Raw genomic sequence first — 19,691 nt, 5'->3', positions numbered from 1 at the left:
GGCATATGGAACAGATTGGTTTAGAATAGGAAAAGGAGTTTGACAAGGATGTATATTGTCACCCTGCTTATTTAATTTATATGCAGAGTACACCATGCGGAATGCCGGCCTGGATGAAGCGCAAGCTGGAATTAAGATTGCCGGGAAAAACATCAACAACTTCAGATGTACAGATGACACCACTCTAATGGCAGAAAGTGAGGAGGACCTAAAGAACCTCTTATTGAGGGTGAAAGAGGAGAGCACAAAAGTAGGCTTGAAACTCAACATCAAAAAACCCAAAAATCATGGCATCTGGCCCCATCACACATTGGCAAATAGAAGGGGAAGTCATAGAAGCAGTGACAGACTTCAGATTTCTGGGATCCAAGATCACTGCAGATGGTGACTGTAGGCATGAAATTAAAAGACGTTTGGTCCTTGGGAGGACAGCTATGGCAAACCTGGGCATTATAATAAATAGAGACATCACTCTGCCAACAAAAGTCCGTATAGTCAAAGCGAGGGTATTCCCAGTAGTAATTTATGGCTGTGAGAGCTGGACCATAAGGAAGGCGGAGCGCAGAATAGATGCTTTTGAGATGTGCTGGAGAAGACTCTTGAGAGTCCCTTGGACTGCAAGAAGATCAAATCAGTCAGTCCTAGGGGAAATCAACCCAGACTGTTCACCGGAAGGTCAGATGCTGAAGCTCAAATACTTTGGCCACCAAATGAGAAGGGAGCACTCTCTGGAGAAGATCCTGATGTGAGGAAAGACAGAAGGCAAAAGAAGAAGGGGACGGCAAAAGATGAGATGGCTGGACAGTGTCACTGATGTAACAAACACGAATTTGAGCAGACTTCGGAGGATGGTGGAAGACAGGAGGGCCTGGCGTGACTTTGTCCATGATGTCGCAGAGAGTCGGACTCGACTGTGCGAGTGAACATAACAACAGCCAACCGGAGGAGCTGGATATTGGACTTAGAAGGACTTGTTCAGTAGTATTTCCTTGTAGATAAAAACCACTTAGGATCAGAGGGCGCTTTCCTTCCGGTACTGAGAAGCCTCTACTCAAGTGAGCGGGTCGGAGAGAAAGAGATACGCCGAGCAAGTAGATCTGACTCTTCTCTCCCCTAGTGGTGCGCTACGGCATGCGCATGCGCGGGAAAGACGTCCCTCCGTGACGACATTTCCTCTCTGTCACTCGCGGCGCCTCTGATGGCGCAGTAGATGCGTCGGTGCTTGTTCGAAGTTCCCGCCGGGAAGAAGCGCGGAGGGCCGGGAACCTTCCTCCCGGTTGAGGAGGGAGGAAAAAGGCCTTGCGGAGTTCCGGACCCCGCGGTAGTCTGGCGGGGCTTTCCTCGCCTCTGCCGCCATGTCGACGGGCTTCTCTTTCGGAGCCGGCACTCTGGCGACTGCTGCTGCCGCTGCGGCTGGAACTGGAGGAGGGAGCGGCGGAGGGGGGTTCTCCTTTGGAGCCGCCGCTCCGAGGTGAGCGGAGAAAGGGGCGCGGATATTCATGAAGTAGCTGGCCACGTACAGTGAGGGAGAACATGTCATTCAGACCAAGGCACTGTCACAGCGTTCTCGTCCCATTTACTAGAATGGATTTGGAAGTGTGGCACTCCGATTGCCTTGTGAGCTTCCTTGTCCTAATGTGGAGGTGGGACGGGCAGAGTCGCTCGCTTGGGGCTGGTTTTCAAGCGAGCTGCTACGTTCCCCTTTTTGGTGCCCCCTCCCTTGGGCACCTTGTCGTTGGCGAGGTTCGCCATTGAAGGGAAAACCCATTGAAGGGAATAAACTGCGCAACGAGAACAGCTCTCCATCACCTCATGAGTACAACCAGTATCGGAATAAATTGTGGGTGTCTAAAACTCCCTGTCAGTAGGACGTTTTTGCTGATTTCAGTAGGCTTAGACTGAAGTAACTGTATAGGATTGTCCTGTTGGTATTGAAGGCCATTTTTTTAAAAAAGGAGCCTAGGAGCTTCCAGAAAAATCACTTGGTTGTTTTTCTCTTTCTTTTCGTTTACAAGATTCAGGTGGGTAGCCATGTTGGTCTGAAGTAGTAGAACAAAGTTTGAGTCCAATTCAAGGTATAACCTTTTGTGTGCAAGCACATTTCAGATACAGTGAAAAGAATTTTTCAACAATACATTATCCTCTCTTCCTATATGTGATGGTCTTAAAGGTACAACTGGACTCAAACTTTGTTTTTTCCTTTTACAAGAAAATAGTCATGTTTTTCATCATCTTTGACATGCTCTGATGAGGGAGGGAATGGGACTTGAGGGGTTTTTTTTAATGTGCAGCTTTAAAGTAATAAGATTATATAACTGTTGTGTATCAGCTACCAAAGTTAAGTAGTAGTTGTTACATGATTTGGGACAAATAACCATCATACAGATGTAGATTTGAAGTATATACATGAGGCAGTGATTAATATGCTTTTGTGAACATTTTTAGTTTTGCTGTCAATCTGGAGCAGCTCTCGTTTCTCCCATTGGGCAAAATTGTGAATATGGAGAAGTTATTAGATTAGCCTGTGAGGAACGGCTGCTCCTACTTGCTATCTGAGCCCACTTGTGGGATTAGAAATAGAAGATAATAAATAAATAAAATCTGCCCCTCCCCATCTTCACTTACATTACTTCATTAGCGCTCTCTGCTCTTCTATGCAATGGGGACCCAAAGCGATTTACATCATTCTCCTCTCCTGTATTTTATCCTCACAACAACCCTTCAAGGTAATTGAGGTTGAGAATGTGTAAGTGGCCCAAAGGCATTCAATGAGTTTCCACAGCATACTGGTGATTCAAACCTACATCTCCCAGATCCTAGTCTAAAATGCTTAAGCACTACGCCATACAGTGGTTGCTGCTAAACAGTAGCGAGGAGCCAGGCCTGGGTGAGTCATGGAAGGAGCCCTGTGGTTGCTGCCTGAGCCTGCCTTTGAGTCTCCCTCAAAGACTGAAACATCCCAGGACAGTGTCCTGCCCCCTTTTGCTTACCTGAAACAAAGTCTGGTAATACAGTGTGCTTGCCTAGCACTGAGGGCATTTGTTTCTTAAAACCACAGGTGCTGCTTCTATTATTTTGAGAAGTCGAAGCTTTCTTCCCTTTAAGTTTTTGGATTTTTCTGCAAGCCTTTGGCATTTTTTTCAGGTTTGAAAAAAGATCTGTCTTGTCTATTCATGGCTGCAGTTACTGTACTTAAGTATCCACAGATTTGTCTGTGTTGAGATTTAGATACATTTATGGCTGCATTTTTAAAGAAGATTTTTAAAAAATAACTTAAGTAGTTAAGAAGCTGGGAAACCAAGGCTATGGTCACACACACTAAATAATGCACTTTCAACTGACTTTCAGTGCACTTTCCGATTGAATTTGCCAGTTCACAAAGTAAAATCCAGTTGAAAAGTGCACTGAAACTGGATTGAAAGTGCATTATTTAGTCTGTGTGATTGCAGCCCCTGATTCAAATCTCAACTCAGTTGTGCATGTGGATAAAGATTTTGGTGTACCTTACAAGTCTGTTGTACATATTTCTGCAGTAATAAGTGGGATGTGCTTTGAATGTTTTTAGTTGATTTTATTAAAATAAAAAGATTTTAAAACCATAGTGAGAATGGTAGACAAGAGGTATATTACATTGTTGAGCTTTTGCTTGCAAGCATATTAGGGTCACAACTTAACCTTTCATTTGGTTGTTATAAGTTGACCAGGAGAACATCAATACCATTTGTGTTACTTTTCATTTTCAGCGTTTTCAGGTATTTCAGCATCCATGTAATAGTGATCCTAATATCTCAACTCTGAAATGTCCCATGACATGTACCATGTGACTTTTCTGTGTTTAGGAAGACAGCGTGCTGCCTAGCGAATAGTCTCACAGCAGCAACATGCAGCCATGTCATTTGTCTCAAGATGGAGTTCACAAGATGGGAACAGTAGGATCTAGGAAGCTTGTGGGTCAGATCCAATGGAAGAGGTTTTTTGGGGAGAGTGGATTTTTCTTTGACTTCTTAAGCTACCTACTATTTACCCTGAAACTCTGCTCATGAACAGAATGCATGGCAGGACAGGGAACTGCAATGATTATGGGGCACAAACTATGAGTGGCAGAGGTGACTATCCCTGATTTTCCCAACCTGAAACGTGTTTTGTTTAAAGGTTGAGTTGTTTCAATACAAACAACAGGGTGCCTGGAAAAAAGAAGACAAATAGAAAGACCAACTCTACCAGCACTTCCACAAACTCTTTCTTAAGAGCCAACCCTGTATGAGAGAATCATGTTGTTTTAAGGCCTGATGTCTTTTTTCTAGCATGGTGCCTGTGGGTGCTATGATGCCCGCTGACACCTTTCTTGGTGTCTGTCAAGTGCTTTCAGAAAGTAGGTGAGGGCAGACAAGCCTTTTGTCCACCAGGGCTTCTGAGTGGCCGTATTGGGTGTGCAGATCTTTTTTTTAAAGTTGCTGTGACAGGTGCTGTCACCATAGCACAAAGATCTTCAGTTCAGTAATGATGGTAAGCTGTGTCTGTGTGTATAAGAAAATATTTTAAAACAGTATGTTCATTTTAAAGGCACTCTGCTAAACAGTTTCTGTCTGAAATGTTGATGTCAGAGTTATGCACGACCTCACTCCCTGATATTTTGTGGCTGGATCAGTAACCTGTGGCAGCCACTTTGTGGCTCTACACCATCACTCTGTGTCAGATTTCCAAAGGTTCTTTCAGCCTGAAGGGGTTTGGGACCCTCTGTTCTAGGGTTTCAGTTTATTTGGAAGTTCAGTTTCCACATCAGTCTGTTAATAATTATTTGAAACTGATTTCAGCTTCGAAAGTGAAACTGGAAAAAATTGTGGTCCCAAAGAGTAGGGGTCCCCAGCCTTTCTGACTCTGTGGGCGTGTTTAGAATTCAGACACAAGGTGGTGGTCACAACCACAAAATAGCCACACACACACAACACAGTGGAAGCCCAAGTCCAGGGGAGAAGGGGGTAATTAAAAAAAATACACTGAGAAAGACAGGTGAGAGAATAAAACACTGTAGTTGCAGCTGCCGGTGAAACAGTGACCGATTTCGCACTCAGCTTACCCCGCTGTCATGTTCCTCTTCTCCGCGCAGCGTCCTTCGGATTTCCCACTATGCTCCGAAGCTGCAGCAAACATTGCTGTTTTTGCACGGCAAACAAATTGCTAAAAACCAGTTTCTGTTTGCCCCACAAAAACCGCAGTTTTCCTGCAGCTCCAGAGCAGATAGTGGGAAATCCGAAGGATGCTGCGCGGAGAAGAGGAACATGACAGTGAGGTAAACTGAGTGTGAAATCGGTCAGTGTTATTTTAATCTGCATAGCCAGTGAGATCCTCAGTGGCAGATCAGAAGCACTGTTGGGCAGGAGCTCCACCCACCAAGAAAGATGGTATCAGGCACCACTTTGGGGATCCCCCCCCACTATAGAGAGACTGTCAAAGGTATAACCTGAAGGCAATTGGATAATGTTTCATTGCAGTGGGTTGAAATTGCAGTAGGTATTTTTGGTATGTATCTGTCAGATCCTCAGAATGGGAATAAGATTACTGATGGGATAAACTTCCTAGCATGAACATGTTAAGCTGTTGGATGCTTCAGTTTCTCTTCTGTCACAAAAGGACACTTAAAAATGAACTCAACCTTTGGTTTAGTTGACAGCAAAATGTTTGCTGGTTGCATTTTTAAATGATTTAAAAGGAACCCACCAGTGACATTTAACTTGACTTTCAGAACATTTTGCAGAAATGTTATGATGAAGATATGGGGGAGATTTAACTTTATATTTCTCCTATAATTTAGTTCTACAGGAGGACTTAATTTTGGGACCTTGGGCTCAACAGCTACAACCACAACAACAGCTTCTTCTGTAGGCTTTGGAACTGGAATCTTTAGCACAAAACCTGCCACTAGTTTTACGCTGGGAGGAACAAATACAGGTAACATATACTTATACAGGATATGAATAAAGTACATTGATCTAATAACTGATGTGACCTAAGAATTAATGGTTCAAGGTGAAGCTAATAAAATGGGAACTATGTTTCACAGAGTTGGTATGGTTTACTTTATTATCCATATAATACAAAAGGCTGGCCATCTTATTCCATAAAGTGTAATTGCATTTTATGTGTCCATTAGTAAGCTGAAAATTACATCAATTTTAGAATTTTTTATTGGATGTTATTAGATTATATATTTATTAAATCTGCATGCATTTCTTACTCTTGTAGGGAAACCCAAAAAATTAGTAGATGAGACTATCAGAGTATTTATGTGTCGTTAGAACTAAAATATTACAGTAATACTATATAACTTGATCTTACCAGTCATGCCATGGTAGGGGTTTATGGTAGGTAAAAAGGGTCTGGCTTTGATAGGCAAATCAATACTGCTGCCTGCTTCCTAATTTAAGACTATAAGGAGAAACTACATGGAGGTAGAAGCTATGTATGTATTGTGGTGTGTGCTGTTGTGGTACATTGATTTGTAGGCCGATTTTGTTGTTTTTTGCTACACAGAGGTTTTGCTTCTCACAGGTATTTTAAGCATAAATACACTGCTTCTATAGCATTATAGGAGGACTTCCAGAAGATTTTAATTTTGCCCTTGCAATGATAAATCTTGATCTGGTTTTCCACTGCTTTACAGGAACAGCAACAACCATTGCTACTGGATTGTCACTTGGTAAGTATTGTCTATTCAGCACTAGCTTTCCTTTTACTGAAAAAGAGTGTAACTGTAGCTCCCTAATGAGTCTTGTGTCTGGCCATTATTTAGGAATCCTGGGTAAACTCTGAGATTGCAGTGGGTCTGTTATGTTACAATGGTTTCTGTGTGTCAAGAGCTGTTAGTGAGGATTATGCCAGAATAGAAGTTACCACTGGGAAGAGTCCTTGCTCTTATTTGTTATATAGTTTACTTTCTTAAATTCACCCCCACTTTTCTCCTCAGTGGGGAACCAAAAGTAGCTTTTACGACATTCTCCCATTCTCCATTTTATCCTGACAACAACCTTGTGTGGTAGGTTAAGCTGAGAATGTGTGATTGGCCTAAAGATCACCCAGCAAGCTTCAATAGCAGAGTGGGGAGTCAAACCTAGGTCTTCCAGATCCTAGTCTGACAGTTTTAACCAGTACACCATACTGGCTCTCTACTATTCTTGGGGCCCCTGTTGTAGAGAGAACGTACATCTGAGCTAGGTCCAGCGATAGGTCCAAGGTAATATGATCTGGTCAGTTCCTCCTTGGTTTTACCAGACAGTATGCAGATCTAACTAGCAAGCTTAGAGTATAGTTACTTTCTTCATTTGCTATAGGAAGGAACCTGGAGTTCCCTAAGTACCATGCTCACCTCTCACCAGTAATGAGACAATTAGTTATTTCTGAGTTTGCTGCCAGCCACTGCATCTGAATTGGTCACCTATGGTTTGCATTTGCCTCACAATGGTTTAGTCCTCCTTTGGAATTTTGGTTTTTAGGGCAGGTGCATGGTTTGCTGTTATATCTGAAGCTATCTTTTATTGGAATTCTAATCACGTTCAGTTTGGCTGGGGGCAGTGAGAACAGACGTTGCATCACATATAACAAGGCAATTGTTCTTTTACAGGCACACCTGCTACTACTTCTGCCTCCACTACAGGCTTTAGTTTAGGATTTAACAAACCCGCAGGATCAGCCACGCCATTTGCGTTGCCTATCACTTCTACCTCTGCTGGCCTTTCACTTTCTTCTGCTCTTTCATCAACTCCTGCAGCAGGTAAGGCAGAAACCATTTTGTTTTCAGAGCACCCTATTTTCCATTCTGGCACCCCTATGGGGTTACATATGTAGAGGTCTAAGCATTACACTTCAGAAATAAGTAACCTGAGGGGGATGGATCTATGTGATTCTTGGCAAAAGAGGGTTTGTATTCAATGATTTGAATTGTGTTTAATACTAAGAATTCCATTGCTGCTAAACTAATAATGGTCAGTGTAATATACTGTTGGTGGTATACTGCAATTAGTGCTATATGTGGCTGCTAATAAAGCTTCCACTTCCTTCAGTTTTCTTTCAGTGGCAAGGTTTTTTAGAGTAAGCGTTACAGTGCTGCATGAGAACATGGCCAAGATAACAGGAACTAATCAAGAGTAGCTAGTTGTCTTGTTCTTGCTGTAGCTAGAAGCTGCATCCTGTGCTTAGGGGAGAGGCACAGAGAGTCAGCAATGCCATTTTGCCATTAAAATGTCCTTAGTTTATAAAGGCGGAAAAGTACAGAGGAGGATGACCAAGATGGTTAGGGGGTTGGAGCACCTTTCCTATGAGGAAAGGCTGAAGAGTCTGGGGTTTTTCAATGTAGAGAAGAGATGACTAGGGATGGACAGGAACCGTATAATGAAGCAAAATTTGTCACTAATTTTGCCTTGTTTGGGGTTCACGAACCAAAATTAATTATAGGCCTACTGTCACAAAGTTCCATGAACTTTTAAAGTGGTTCATGGCTAGAGCAGAAAGCAGGGGGGTTAATGGGACTCAAAGTCCCTTTAAATCCGCACTTTGGGTTCCCCATGAAAATAGCAAATACAGGTGGGCGGCAGAGAGGTGGTCCCTGCCACACAACTTTTATTTTTGGGGGGAGGGGGGGGCTTTCTGCAAAGGGTTTGCAGGGCCATGAACTGGTTCAGTCTGTGAATGAACCTCCCAGTTTGGTTTGTGGCTTGGCAAATTTTTCTGGTTCATGCCCATCCCTAGAGACAACTGGGCGGAACATGATAGAGATTTATAAAATTATGCATGAGGTGGAGAGAGCTAACAAGACTTTTTCTTCCTCTCCCAAAATACTAGAACTTGTGAGTATCCAATGAAACTGATAGCTAGTAGTTTCCGGATGGACAAAAGGAAATACCTCTTTACACAGAGAGTGATTGAAATGTAGAATTTGCAGCCAAAGGATGTAGCGATGGCCACAGGAATAAACAGCTTTAAAGGGGAATTGGATTCATGAAGAACAGGTGTCTTGGTGGCTTTCAGCCATTGTGACTGAGGAGAACTTTCACATTCAGAGGCACTAAGTCTCTGAATCCCTGAGCCAGGAGGCAAAACCAGGGGAAGGTCTCAGCCTTTATGCTCTGTTGTTGGTCATTCAGAAGAACTGTTTGGCCACTGTGTAATACAGGGTGCTTTATTAGACGGTCCGTTGGTCTGATCCAGCAGGGCTCTTACGTTCTTATGGGTGCAGTGTTGGGTTACATTCAGAGAAGTCTTGTACAGTAAGGACATGTCACTTGCCATGTCCCAACACATTTTTAGTTCATTTATGCAACCCCGACCAAGGACTAAGTGTAGCAGGTTGCAGTGGGACTTTCAGGGGCTCTTCTTTGAGGAGTCATACGTGTGCAGTGGCTCATGAGTTCAGATTACATGCAGAAGTCTTTGACTTTGGGACACTTATGGAACTCCTGGTTTGTCTGAATCTCTTGGAGAGCATTTTATGGTGTATTTAAGGCATCTAGATTGCCGATGGCAAGTATGTGGTGTGTATATAAGTTACGTTATCTCATTTATAATTATTTTTGGCTAGTAGTACCCTGTTCTGAGCCCTTAGGATATTGCTTGAATTGAATAGTCTCACCTATTCAGTGAAAAAACCTAAAAAGTAATTCTAAATAGAATTTGTAAAAAAAAAAAAAGAAGATGGTCCTTATTCCCATAACCAAACGAAAGTTGATTAGGCTGGTGGTGGTATGGCTGTTACTAAAACAGAAATCAAGATCTTGTCTTCAAAGCATGACATCACAATTTTTTCTTTGATCAGGGTCCTCTGGTTTTACTTTAAATTTGGGAGGCACAGCTGCACCAACCACAACTGTATCCACGGGTCTGTCTCTAGGAGGAGCCTTAGCTGGACTAGGAGGGACGCTTTTTCCAAGTGCAAGCACAGCTGCAACTGGTGAGAATCCTCTGTCTTGTGATTTAGCCTTTTCATGCTGGAGCTTACGTTCAGTGACAGATTTTCAGACACTTCGGAATTTGGACACTGATCAGGCTTTAAGCTCTGTAATATAAGAAGCTGCATAATAAAATAAGCCTAAGAGTTGTCTCATGAAAAACTTTTGGTGTAGCTGGTGTGGTCAGATAATCAGGCTGGCTATTGGACAATGATGAGGGGCTTTGAAAAAAAATTTAATATGTATTAATGTAATGCAAAGAGCTCTCTGCCTGAAGGAACCTAAGGTAACATTCAACTTATAAAACTGTGAAACAAATAATACAGTTCAGTAGACTTGCATAGCCCAGGCTAGTCCAGTCTTGGAAGCTAAGTAGAATCAGTCCTGGTTAGTGCTTGAATGGGAGACTTCCAAGGAATATCAGGGCCATGATGCAGAGGCAGGTAATGGCAAACCACCTCTGAAGATATCTTGCCTTGAAAACCCTGTGGAGTTGCCATAGCTGCAGCCTAACAGTACTTTCCACCTTGAATATACTGTTCCACACATCAGGGTCCCATTTTGACACACTGTGAAGATCTTCCAGTGAGGTTTTTTGTTCTTCTATGTTTTCTTTCCTCTGGTCCAATGTCACATTCAGTTCTCTCCCCTTTCCTGCCTGCTGTGGATGTCCAGATTGATTGGTTGATGACAGTTTGTCTTTCTGGCTGAGCCTTTGCAAACCTCATCTACATTTCATCCACCCATACCTTTTAAAAAAGAGGATCAGGATTGGGGTCCAACCAGTTTTGTTAATTGGGTGGACTCCTATAGGGTTGCCATATGTCAGCTGCATCTTGAGGGTATTTTGCACCTCCATGCAGCTCCAAACCTCACTTAAATCCCATAAAAACATAGCATCCTAATTTTTAAAAAGCAGAATCAAGCATACAGTCAGATATGTTTGAAGTGCTTGGACTGAAGCTTTAATGCTGAAACTATATTTTCAACTGTAAAAGGACACACACACCCCGGTGAAGTGGCAAGCACAAATTTTGATTGGCTATCCAGAATGCAAAGTCTGCAGCCTCTGGCATTTGCATGGGGTTTCAGTCACTTCATATAAACATGATGTGCCTTCAGTTTTCAGTGGAATTATAATTCTCACTTTAAAAAAAATCTGTTTACTTAAGTGCTGATATCTGAAGACTACAAGATGTATGTGATACATTTGTTGGATTATTTGCAGGGCTTGGACAGAATGCTTTGGGTTTGACTCTTGGGGCAGCTCCAGCCCCAGCCACCACCATTAATGAAGGGCTTGGTGGCATAGACTTCAGCAGTTCTTCAGATAAAAAGAGTAAGTGTGTGTGTGTGTGCGTGTGTGTATGTGTATGAACACGGCTTAAAATGTTAGCTTAAATAATAAGTTTTCCAGTTACAAAAAAGATTATTTTAAGATAGAATTTTTATGTGAGGGGAGATGTTAAAATTAGAGGAAGTCTTTTTGAAAACTACCTGGCTTAAAATACAACAACATAAGCACATTATTCTGTGCTTAAAACTGAATTTGAAACATCTTTCAAGCTGATGGCATGAAAAGAAACTTTTTTATCTAAAAAGAAAATAAAATGACTTCTGAGTTTAGGTGTTATAAATGACATGATGTGTTCATTATGTGGGCTTTCTTCAGGGCCCAGTGTCTAGGAAGTTATAGGTTCTAGGACCCAGGAGGATGTTCTCCTCAAGATCATCCCCATACCCTGTCTATATGGTCTTGGACTCTTTTTTCTGTATACAGAACTGTGTTGAGTTCTGTAATGTGATCTGATCTTCAAATAATGAATACTCTTCTAATATATGGTGTGGGTATGTATTTCTCAGGTCAATTAGAAATGCTTTTTTTGCCAGGTAATTACTAGCTCTTGTTTATGGGAATCACTGGACTCTTGCAGCTGGGTCCTCTGCATGGCGGTGTATCCCACTTCATCCACTGAGGCTTGTTCCCAGTCAAATGTACATAAGGTTGTAGTCTTTGGGTCAAACTAGGTGGCATGAGTGTGTTTTGTTTTTAAGGGCTCAGTTTAGATCTAGGGTGTGGTGTGGGTTGGAGGGTGATTTTGGCTGGCTCCAGTCCTCCACCTCACCCAAGCAAATGCCGCCCTTGTGGAGTGATCTGGGTGCTTATATAATGTGAGTAAGGGAGCTGAAGGCTTTCAGCTAAGGCAACTTTATTACATTTTCATAGGTAAAATCAAGAAGTTGCTTTATTGTAAATTTTTCATAAGAACTTGTTTTTGTTTTTAACTTGTTTTAGGTGACAAAACAGGAATTAGACCAGAGTAAGTATGCCAGATTTTTCTAATCAAAGACATATTCCTTAGAACTTGTGTTCTAAAATATACTGTGTTGTTTTGAAAACACATATTGATAAGATCTTATCTGATTGTTAAAAGTGAAGATAATGAAGATGGTGTAGTTTCCCAGGATGGAGATTCTTGTATTTCTATGTGGCAAAAATAATAGCAGGTGGTAGGATGAAATACTGAAGATATGAGAACTGCTTTCCACTATGATCTGTGAGCTTTAGGATGGACCATGCTGACAATTCCATCTTAAATGTAATACTTTGTTACTATGGTGGCAGAAGCTGTGGCTCCTAATAAAGTAGGCATTTGGGACATTTATATTCATCTGACAGGAGGCATGGGTTTCTTGTTATTTTTTCATAGCTGCCATCTATTGTTTTACTGGTTTTATTGTTTTATAGATTTTATGAAGTAATAATAGTAATAAAGTATTGTATGTTGGCAGGGACAGTAAAGCACTTAAAGATGAAAATCTACCTCCAGTAATCTGCCAAGATGTAGAAAATCTCCAGTAAGTATTTTCTCATTTAAATTTCAAATAATGCAAAGACAGTAGTCAAAAAATGGCCTTCCAAGTGACTCACTAAATTGATTGTCTCAGAGCTTGGGCAGTAACATACCATCTTGATATTGAGCCCCCACCCCCCCAGCTTGGGAGTTTCATCTCAATTGGTTTAATGCAGTGCTGTTCAACAGTGGAATCAACTACTGAGGGAGTTGGTGAGCTCCCCCTCACTGGCAGTCTTTAAGCAGTAGCTGGACAACCCCCTGCATTGAACAGATTAGAATTGCCTGTATAGCCCCTTCCAATTCCGTGATTCTAATTAAAGTAAACTTAGATCAGAATTAGCAGGTTTTGAACTGTTGGTGCTAGCAAAGGAGAGGGATGGGGAAATGAAGAAAAAGCTGCATTGCAAACTCATTCCATAAGCTCTTCTGCTGGCCCTGACCTAATAAGTTTTTGTAAATACTGCTTTTAATAGTTAACCTCAGTGTATTATTCTCATTGCCATTCATTTTGTATATACTTTTAAGTTTTTCTGATATTAATATAGTGATTGATTAATAGTAGATAAAACTAGTTACTTTTCTAACTGGTTTTATTTACCATTCTGGTATCTGGGGGCCACCAGATGTTCCCACTGTTGTTTGGTATCTTGAGTCCTGTGCAGACTGAGTCACATTTTGAGTAAAACAATAGATCTAAGGAAGAAGTTTGTATATATTTTTTGGCATAACTAAGTGGCATTTTCTCTCCCCCTCCCCTTTTCTTCAGGAAGTTTGTAAAAGAACAAAAACAGGTTCAGGAGGAAATCAGTCGAATGTCTTCCAAAGCAATGCTTAAAGTGCAGGAGGACATTAAAGCTTTGAAACAGCTTTTGTCAGTGGCTGCCAGTGGGTTACAAAGAAATACTCTTAATATTGACAAACTGAAAGTGGAAACCGCTCAGGTATGACAGCTGATTAAGACCTTTTGTTATCATCTAGTCCCAATATAGATGACTACATTACCTGCTTTTTTAGAAACACTGCTTGTGTGTGTGTGTTTACTTAAGTCAGTTTGCATAGACAGTTGTTGCACCTAGTGTCAGCTGAGAATCATAAATTTTGCTTTGAATCATGTGCCAGTGTAACTGCACTGCTTTCAACTGAAATAGTTCTGAGACCGGCTGTGTGATCTTTGGGGAAGTAAGGATACTTGATGATGGTTTTATTTAATGTTATCTGCTTTACAGCTCGCCTTTGTCACTGAGACTCAAGGCAGATTAGAAAATATAAACATGACAAAGTCAGGCAGTATAAAATACCAGTGCAATTGGACTAGGAGTACAAAATTAGAAAACAGTGCAAACTCTATAAAACATGGCCATAAACAATCCAGAAAATGGAATTTCAAAAGTAGAAGACAATCAGTAAGAACAAGGTCATACATAAAATAACTGCAGTAGACTACACTCTGTTTGTCTTCCCTCCTCCCGTCCCCAACAGTCAGTCTGAAGAGCTTGGGCTATAGGTATTGATTTAACGTTTGTATCTATAGCTTTAAGCCATAGTAGTGACAGATCATTGGCTAGTTCCCATCTTATGGCGAGGGCTGTGGGATTGATGTACATTCACAAACATCATTTGTGTTATGGCCACTGTAGTGGTGACTCAGCTAGGGATGGACATGAACCGAGAAAATGGAGGATGCTGCAATGCTGCAAAGTAAAAACAGCTGTGTGTGAGCTGGGGGTATTTATCAATTCTGCTCCCATAAAACAGAATGGGAGCTCTCTTGTTGGCAGCCAGTACTGCCTGTCAGGCTTTGGAGGCTACTGTTGGTGTTTCTGTGATTACAGAAGTCCATCCCCTCTGTTGCCTTGACCAATAATTGACCATCACCAGCATGTCTGCCACACAAACCGCTGACACAAACCACACAAACATCCATGGGAAAACATGGAGGTTCATTGCAGATGTGATTGCACGATCTTCGGCTCACAAATTAAGTGACTTTTGTGATGAACTTAGGTCCAGGACAAGGTTTGTGCCCATCCCTAGACTCAGTTTCTCTTCTCAGCATCACAAACATGGGGACAAGCACAATTAACGGGACAAGTTCAGCATGACTGTTTATTACAATATTGCTATTAATTACATTTAAACAAGATCCATTCTTTTTCTCTCCTACTTCCATAGGAACTCAAAAATGCTGAAATAGCATTAAGAACACAGAAAACACCTCCCGGTCTTCAACATGAAAACACAGCGCCAGCTGAGTAAGTACAGGATTTGAAATGACGACTTCCTTCATTGTCTGCTGTGGCTTCCTCTACTCTATGTAGGATATGTAACAATTCACTTGGATCTAGAAGTTCCCTTCTGCATGTGGAAGTGTGCTCTGTTCACGAAAGGGCTGAGTTTTGCAGGGGATTTTTTTACTCCCTGTTAGTAACTAGAGTGTTGTACATGAAAAGAGGAATTAAATTCAAAGGCTTATTCAAGCTGCTGCACAAGAATAGGAATCACTATAGTACTAGGCAGGAGGACTCTTGTGCAAGTTTTGCACAAGCATTTGTGAACCAGTCCTAACTGCTCTTTACCTTCTACTCAAATCCATCTAATCCTTTCAACTTATTTCTAATTGGTGTCAGAAGGTATGATATTATCATGGTCCATCTTGATGCCTAACTGTTGTAAGTGATTTCTTCCTCCTTGTTGCCTTTCCTTTAGAATAAGCATAGTGTGTGATTTAAAAGTTAGTTGAATGTTTTTTGACAAACAACTAAGGTTCTAGAGGACTGATGGGGGTGTTGTCAACAAATATTCTGTATGCTAGTGCTTGTATGTAAATTGGTCATTACTGTCATTAACCTTTCATAACCACAGAACTGTTTTTGTGAGATTATTAATCGACTGCAATTAAAATGTTCTAGTTACTTCAGGATCTTGGTTGAACAGTTTGAAGTACAACTGCAACAGTACAGACAACAGATTGAAGAGCTGGAAAATCATCTAGCTACTCAGGCAAATAATTCATATATAACTCCACAAGGTAAAAACTGGTGCCTTAACAAGTTTGCTAAGTTTGTACAATGTTTTTACTACTACTACTTGCAGGGATTTCTTTGTTCAGATGTTGCCACAGTTAGGTGCCACTGTGGGTTACTTTAACACTTAATTTTGGACCTGTACATTACCAGAGTGCATACTACTAATCCCTCTAAACTGAAAAAATGGTTTGTCCTGCAGGGAATGGAACATTCTGTCACGACTCGGGGGGGGGGGGTATTATCAATTGCTGCCACCACTCTGGGTTAACGGTTCCCCTTGAGAAGACCCAGAGTCTCTTCCCAAGCCCTTCAGGCCTTCTGTAGCTTAGGCCAAATAATAGGCGTGAGGACCAGGCAGAGTGAACAACAAAAAGGTTTATTTTAGTGCAATATAAATTAACAAGGTGCATTAACCAGTAAAAGGGTGAAGGGAAAATAAACAAATGCCCTAACGTGTCTATCTTACAGTCCCTACCTAATACCAACACTCACCCCTTGCCTTGGATGAGGAAGCTTTCCCCTGCTCAAGCTCTCCAGGCACAGCCTACCTCCAGCTCAGCCTTCCAGGGAAAGAACACCCACTTCTTGGGGTTGGCCCTTTGATGTCCTCCTCCCAGGCCCCACCCCTCTCTGGGCTAGTTTCCCTCCCAAAACCTGGCCACCCAATCAGAGGGACAGAGGGGATCCTGGGAGAAGTAGGCTTTTCCCAGTAACTCCTAAGCAGGCTTCCCTGGGGCCTGCAGGCCTCACTAGGCCCAGGATCATGACACATTCCTTCCTACCCCCTGAAAACACAGCACCCAAATCTTTAGCATCTCTCTCAAATCTGTCTTTCATGCAGATATCTTTTTATAGCAATTAGCATGGAAAAAAGGTAGTGCATGAATTCCAGTATGTGCACACAATTTGGGTTGCTTTAAGGCAAATTGGCAAATTTGAGTCAGCTCATAAGATTTTACTGCTTCTTGTTACAGCCAGGCAGTTTATTGTCAATAAAATGACACATTGAACCATACTACTAGTGCAGTCCACTGCAGAGTTCCTTCAATCCCACTGAAACTAAAATGCTGAAACTGGAGCAATTTTGCAGAGGACTGCTCCATTGGAGTTACAAAGTAATTGAAACTATGGCTTTAAAACTTAGCAACTTAGAGCCAGTTTGGTGTAGTGGTTAAGTGTGCGGACTCTTATCTGGAAGAACCGGGTTTGATTCCCCACTCCTCCACTTGCACCTGCTGAGATGGCCTTGGGTCAGCCATAGCTCTGGCAGAGGTTGTCCTTGAAAGGGCAGCTGCTGTGAGAGCCCTCTCCAGCCCCACCCACCTCACAGGGTGTCTGTTGTGGGGGAGGAAGGTAAAGGAGATTGTGAGCCGCTCTGAGACTCTTCAGAGTGGAGGGCGGGATATAAATCCAATATCTTCTTCTTATCTTCTACTTGTATTGAGCGGTTGTGATACTTTGATAAACCACCAAAAAGATGGTTTCTCCTCCATTTTGAGTTTGGGTTCTTTCCAGAAGAGGCATTTAACAATCATGCAGCTTCTGTAATGTTGTAGATGCTTGTCAGAGATTGAAATCAGTTTAAATCAGTGGCCCCCAGCCTTTTTGGCGCCAGGGACCAGTTTCATGGAAGACAATTTTTCCACAGACTTGGGGAGGGTGGTGCTGGGGGTTTTGCCGCCCCAAGCTCCCCCCCACCCCGCCATCTACGTCCCATCCCTGCCCCACATGGGGTCTTTAAAGGGGGGAAGGGGGAGACTGGGGTGGCAAAAACCCCAGCACCTCTGAGATAATTTTATGTTGCAACATGATTTGACACTGTAAATCTTCATGTCTTGCAGATTTATCTATGGCAATGCAGAAAATTTATCAAACCTTTGTAGCTCTGGCTGCACAGCTTCAATCAATACATGAAAATGTGAAGGTAAGCCATAGTTCCAGGTGCATACATGTGAGTTATAGGAATAATACCATAGCATGAATATCTGTGTGTTCTTACATAACTACTCTATTAACAATTGTTTTTCTGATTACTTTGTAAAGCATGCTAATAGAATATGCTGACCCCTTGTTAACATTTGGTTATTGTAGATTTGGTGACATTTGGCTATTGTAGATTTTCCGGGCTGTGTGGCCGTGGTCTTGGCATTGTGAGACCTGGCTGGCATCCTCAGAGGTGTAACCTAGAAAACTGGAGTTCTCTCTGAGTCAAATTGAGAAGAAGTTGGTAGGCAGGTAATTTATATCTACTCAGGCAGGTGGGGGTAGGGCTGAATCATTCCTGGGCTGTGACATGCTAATGAAGGAGCTTACCTGAGGGGGTTCTTTTGTATATGGATTGGCCCCATATACAAAAGTTAGGATACTGTAGGTATTTCTGTTGCTGGCAAACTGAGATATTCTGCTATTTTACAGATTGATCCCATTTTACCAATGTATTTAGCAAGGTATCCCCAGTTACTCTAGGAAGAGTGATATTCACTGTCTGTGTTGTGATTCAATGTTCTGTGAGTTTACAGAAAACCAGGATGTGTGTTTTAAATCTATACCTTTGATCTCTGGTTTTGTTCTCCAGTTTGCAGTGGAGCTGTCAAAAACTAAATGTTAAAGTTGCATGTGGTGAACTAGAATAGATTTTCTTGTCTCTCTTCAGATGCTCAAAGACCAGTATCTCGGTTATAGAAAAACCTTTCTGGGAGATTCTGTGGATGTATTTGAGGCAAGGCGAGCAGAAGCCAAGAAGTGGCAAACTGCCCCACGCGTTACAACTGGACCTACTCCTTTCAGCAACCTACCAAATGCAGCAGCTGTTGCCATGGCTGCAACACTTACACAGCAGCAGCCACCTGCTACAGGTCTGAGTGCATTCAAGTTATAGCTTTTAGTGCCACAAAAATAGTAAACTTGTACAATGTTTTATATATAAGGTCTTCCTTTGTGTTGGAAATCTAAAAATTGTGAGTGACAATTTATCAAAACATAGGTAATAGAAAAATGCAGGATAGACTTAGCAATAATTATACACACAGTATTTACTCTTGTGACTTTACTTGTAATAAATAGCTTGTTACTGTATTACTTAGCCCCTTGGAATGTGAGTCTTTGTCACCTCTGAATATGCATAGGATAATGTCTTTCCAAAACTAAGACACTATTGTGTACATTTTTCTAATCTGTTGAGAGAACCCAAGTCAAATTCACAATTTTCCATTTGAACAAAACTTTTTTGTTTCTGCATTGCACATTTTGAAATGTGGCTCAAAGTGGAAAACATGGGCCACTTGAAAGGAAGGGTGTTAAAAAGTAGGTGCTGGTATCTTAGATTGTGACTATGAAGAAGGATCATAAAATTATTTTGAGGTCATCCTCACTTGGAAGTAAACTTGGATAGGAAAGAAACAACTGTGGGCACTACAAAGAAATTTTCAAATCACATACCAGTCTAGATGCTTGAAGTTCAATGCTAGTGCCATTTTGGCCACTTTTCTTAAAGTTCTGACCCTTCCACAGATAATTCTGGAGTTTGTAAGTCACTCGTAGAAAGAGAGAGACTAGGAAACTGACTTTGATTCCTAAAGTCATGCACACTTGGTTAGAGACCTGTATACAGTTTTGCACTACAGTGTTCTCTGGCCTAAATCTACATAAATCTCCACGGTTCTTTCTGCCCTCTTCAGTCTCATTGTGGTGTTTGTACAACTTGGTGGAAAAGCAACATGCTATGTACATACATAACTCACTACCTACAGAGCCATTAAATGAGGTACTGCTGTTAAGTAATGAGGTCTACAGGGTATTTCTAGCTTTGACCTCTACTAGGTGTTGGCAGCTATATCCTATAATAGACAAGTCCAGAAAGATTACAGCCT

General features: G+C 41.7%; 1 protein-coding gene across 3 annotated transcripts in view; it reads left to right on the top strand.

Annotated features, from left to right (window-relative positions):
- The first annotated feature begins 1,292 nt into the window (after window positions 1-1,292).
- NUP58 (nucleoporin 58) overlaps window positions 1,293-19,691 on the top strand; it is a 29,979-nt gene continuing 11,580 nt past the window's right edge. For 2 of the 3 annotated variants that reach the window (XM_060234796.1, XM_060234794.1), the window contains exons 1-13: window positions 1,293-1,471; window positions 5,813-5,949; window positions 6,662-6,697; window positions 7,619-7,768; window positions 9,806-9,940; window positions 11,167-11,277; window positions 12,235-12,259; window positions 12,732-12,797; window positions 13,563-13,737; window positions 14,969-15,048; window positions 15,706-15,824; window positions 17,664-17,746; window positions 18,476-18,677. In XM_060234796.1, the coding sequence (XP_060090779.1) occupies window positions 1,356-1,471; window positions 5,813-5,949; window positions 6,662-6,697; window positions 7,619-7,768; window positions 9,806-9,940; window positions 11,167-11,277; window positions 12,235-12,259; window positions 12,732-12,797; window positions 13,563-13,737; window positions 14,969-15,048; window positions 15,706-15,824; window positions 17,664-17,746; window positions 18,476-18,677 (1,435 nt within the window). In that variant the 5' untranslated portion in view covers window positions 1,293-1,355. The remainder of the gene's footprint in view (window positions 1,472-5,812; window positions 5,950-6,661; window positions 6,698-7,618; window positions 7,769-9,805; window positions 9,941-11,166; window positions 11,278-12,234; window positions 12,260-12,731; window positions 12,798-13,562; window positions 13,738-14,968; window positions 15,049-15,705; window positions 15,825-17,663; window positions 17,747-18,475; window positions 18,678-19,691) is intronic. The other variant, XM_060234795.1, reaches the window with a different exon arrangement.

The sequence above is a fragment of the Heteronotia binoei genome, chromosome 3, assembly GCF_032191835.1.
Source record: "Heteronotia binoei isolate CCM8104 ecotype False Entrance Well chromosome 3, APGP_CSIRO_Hbin_v1, whole genome shotgun sequence".
Classification (NCBI taxonomy): Eukaryota; Metazoa; Chordata; class Lepidosauria; order Squamata; family Gekkonidae; genus Heteronotia; species Heteronotia binoei.
Note: the sequence above shows the minus strand (reverse complement) of the source record. Positions and strands in the feature narration are given on the sequence as shown.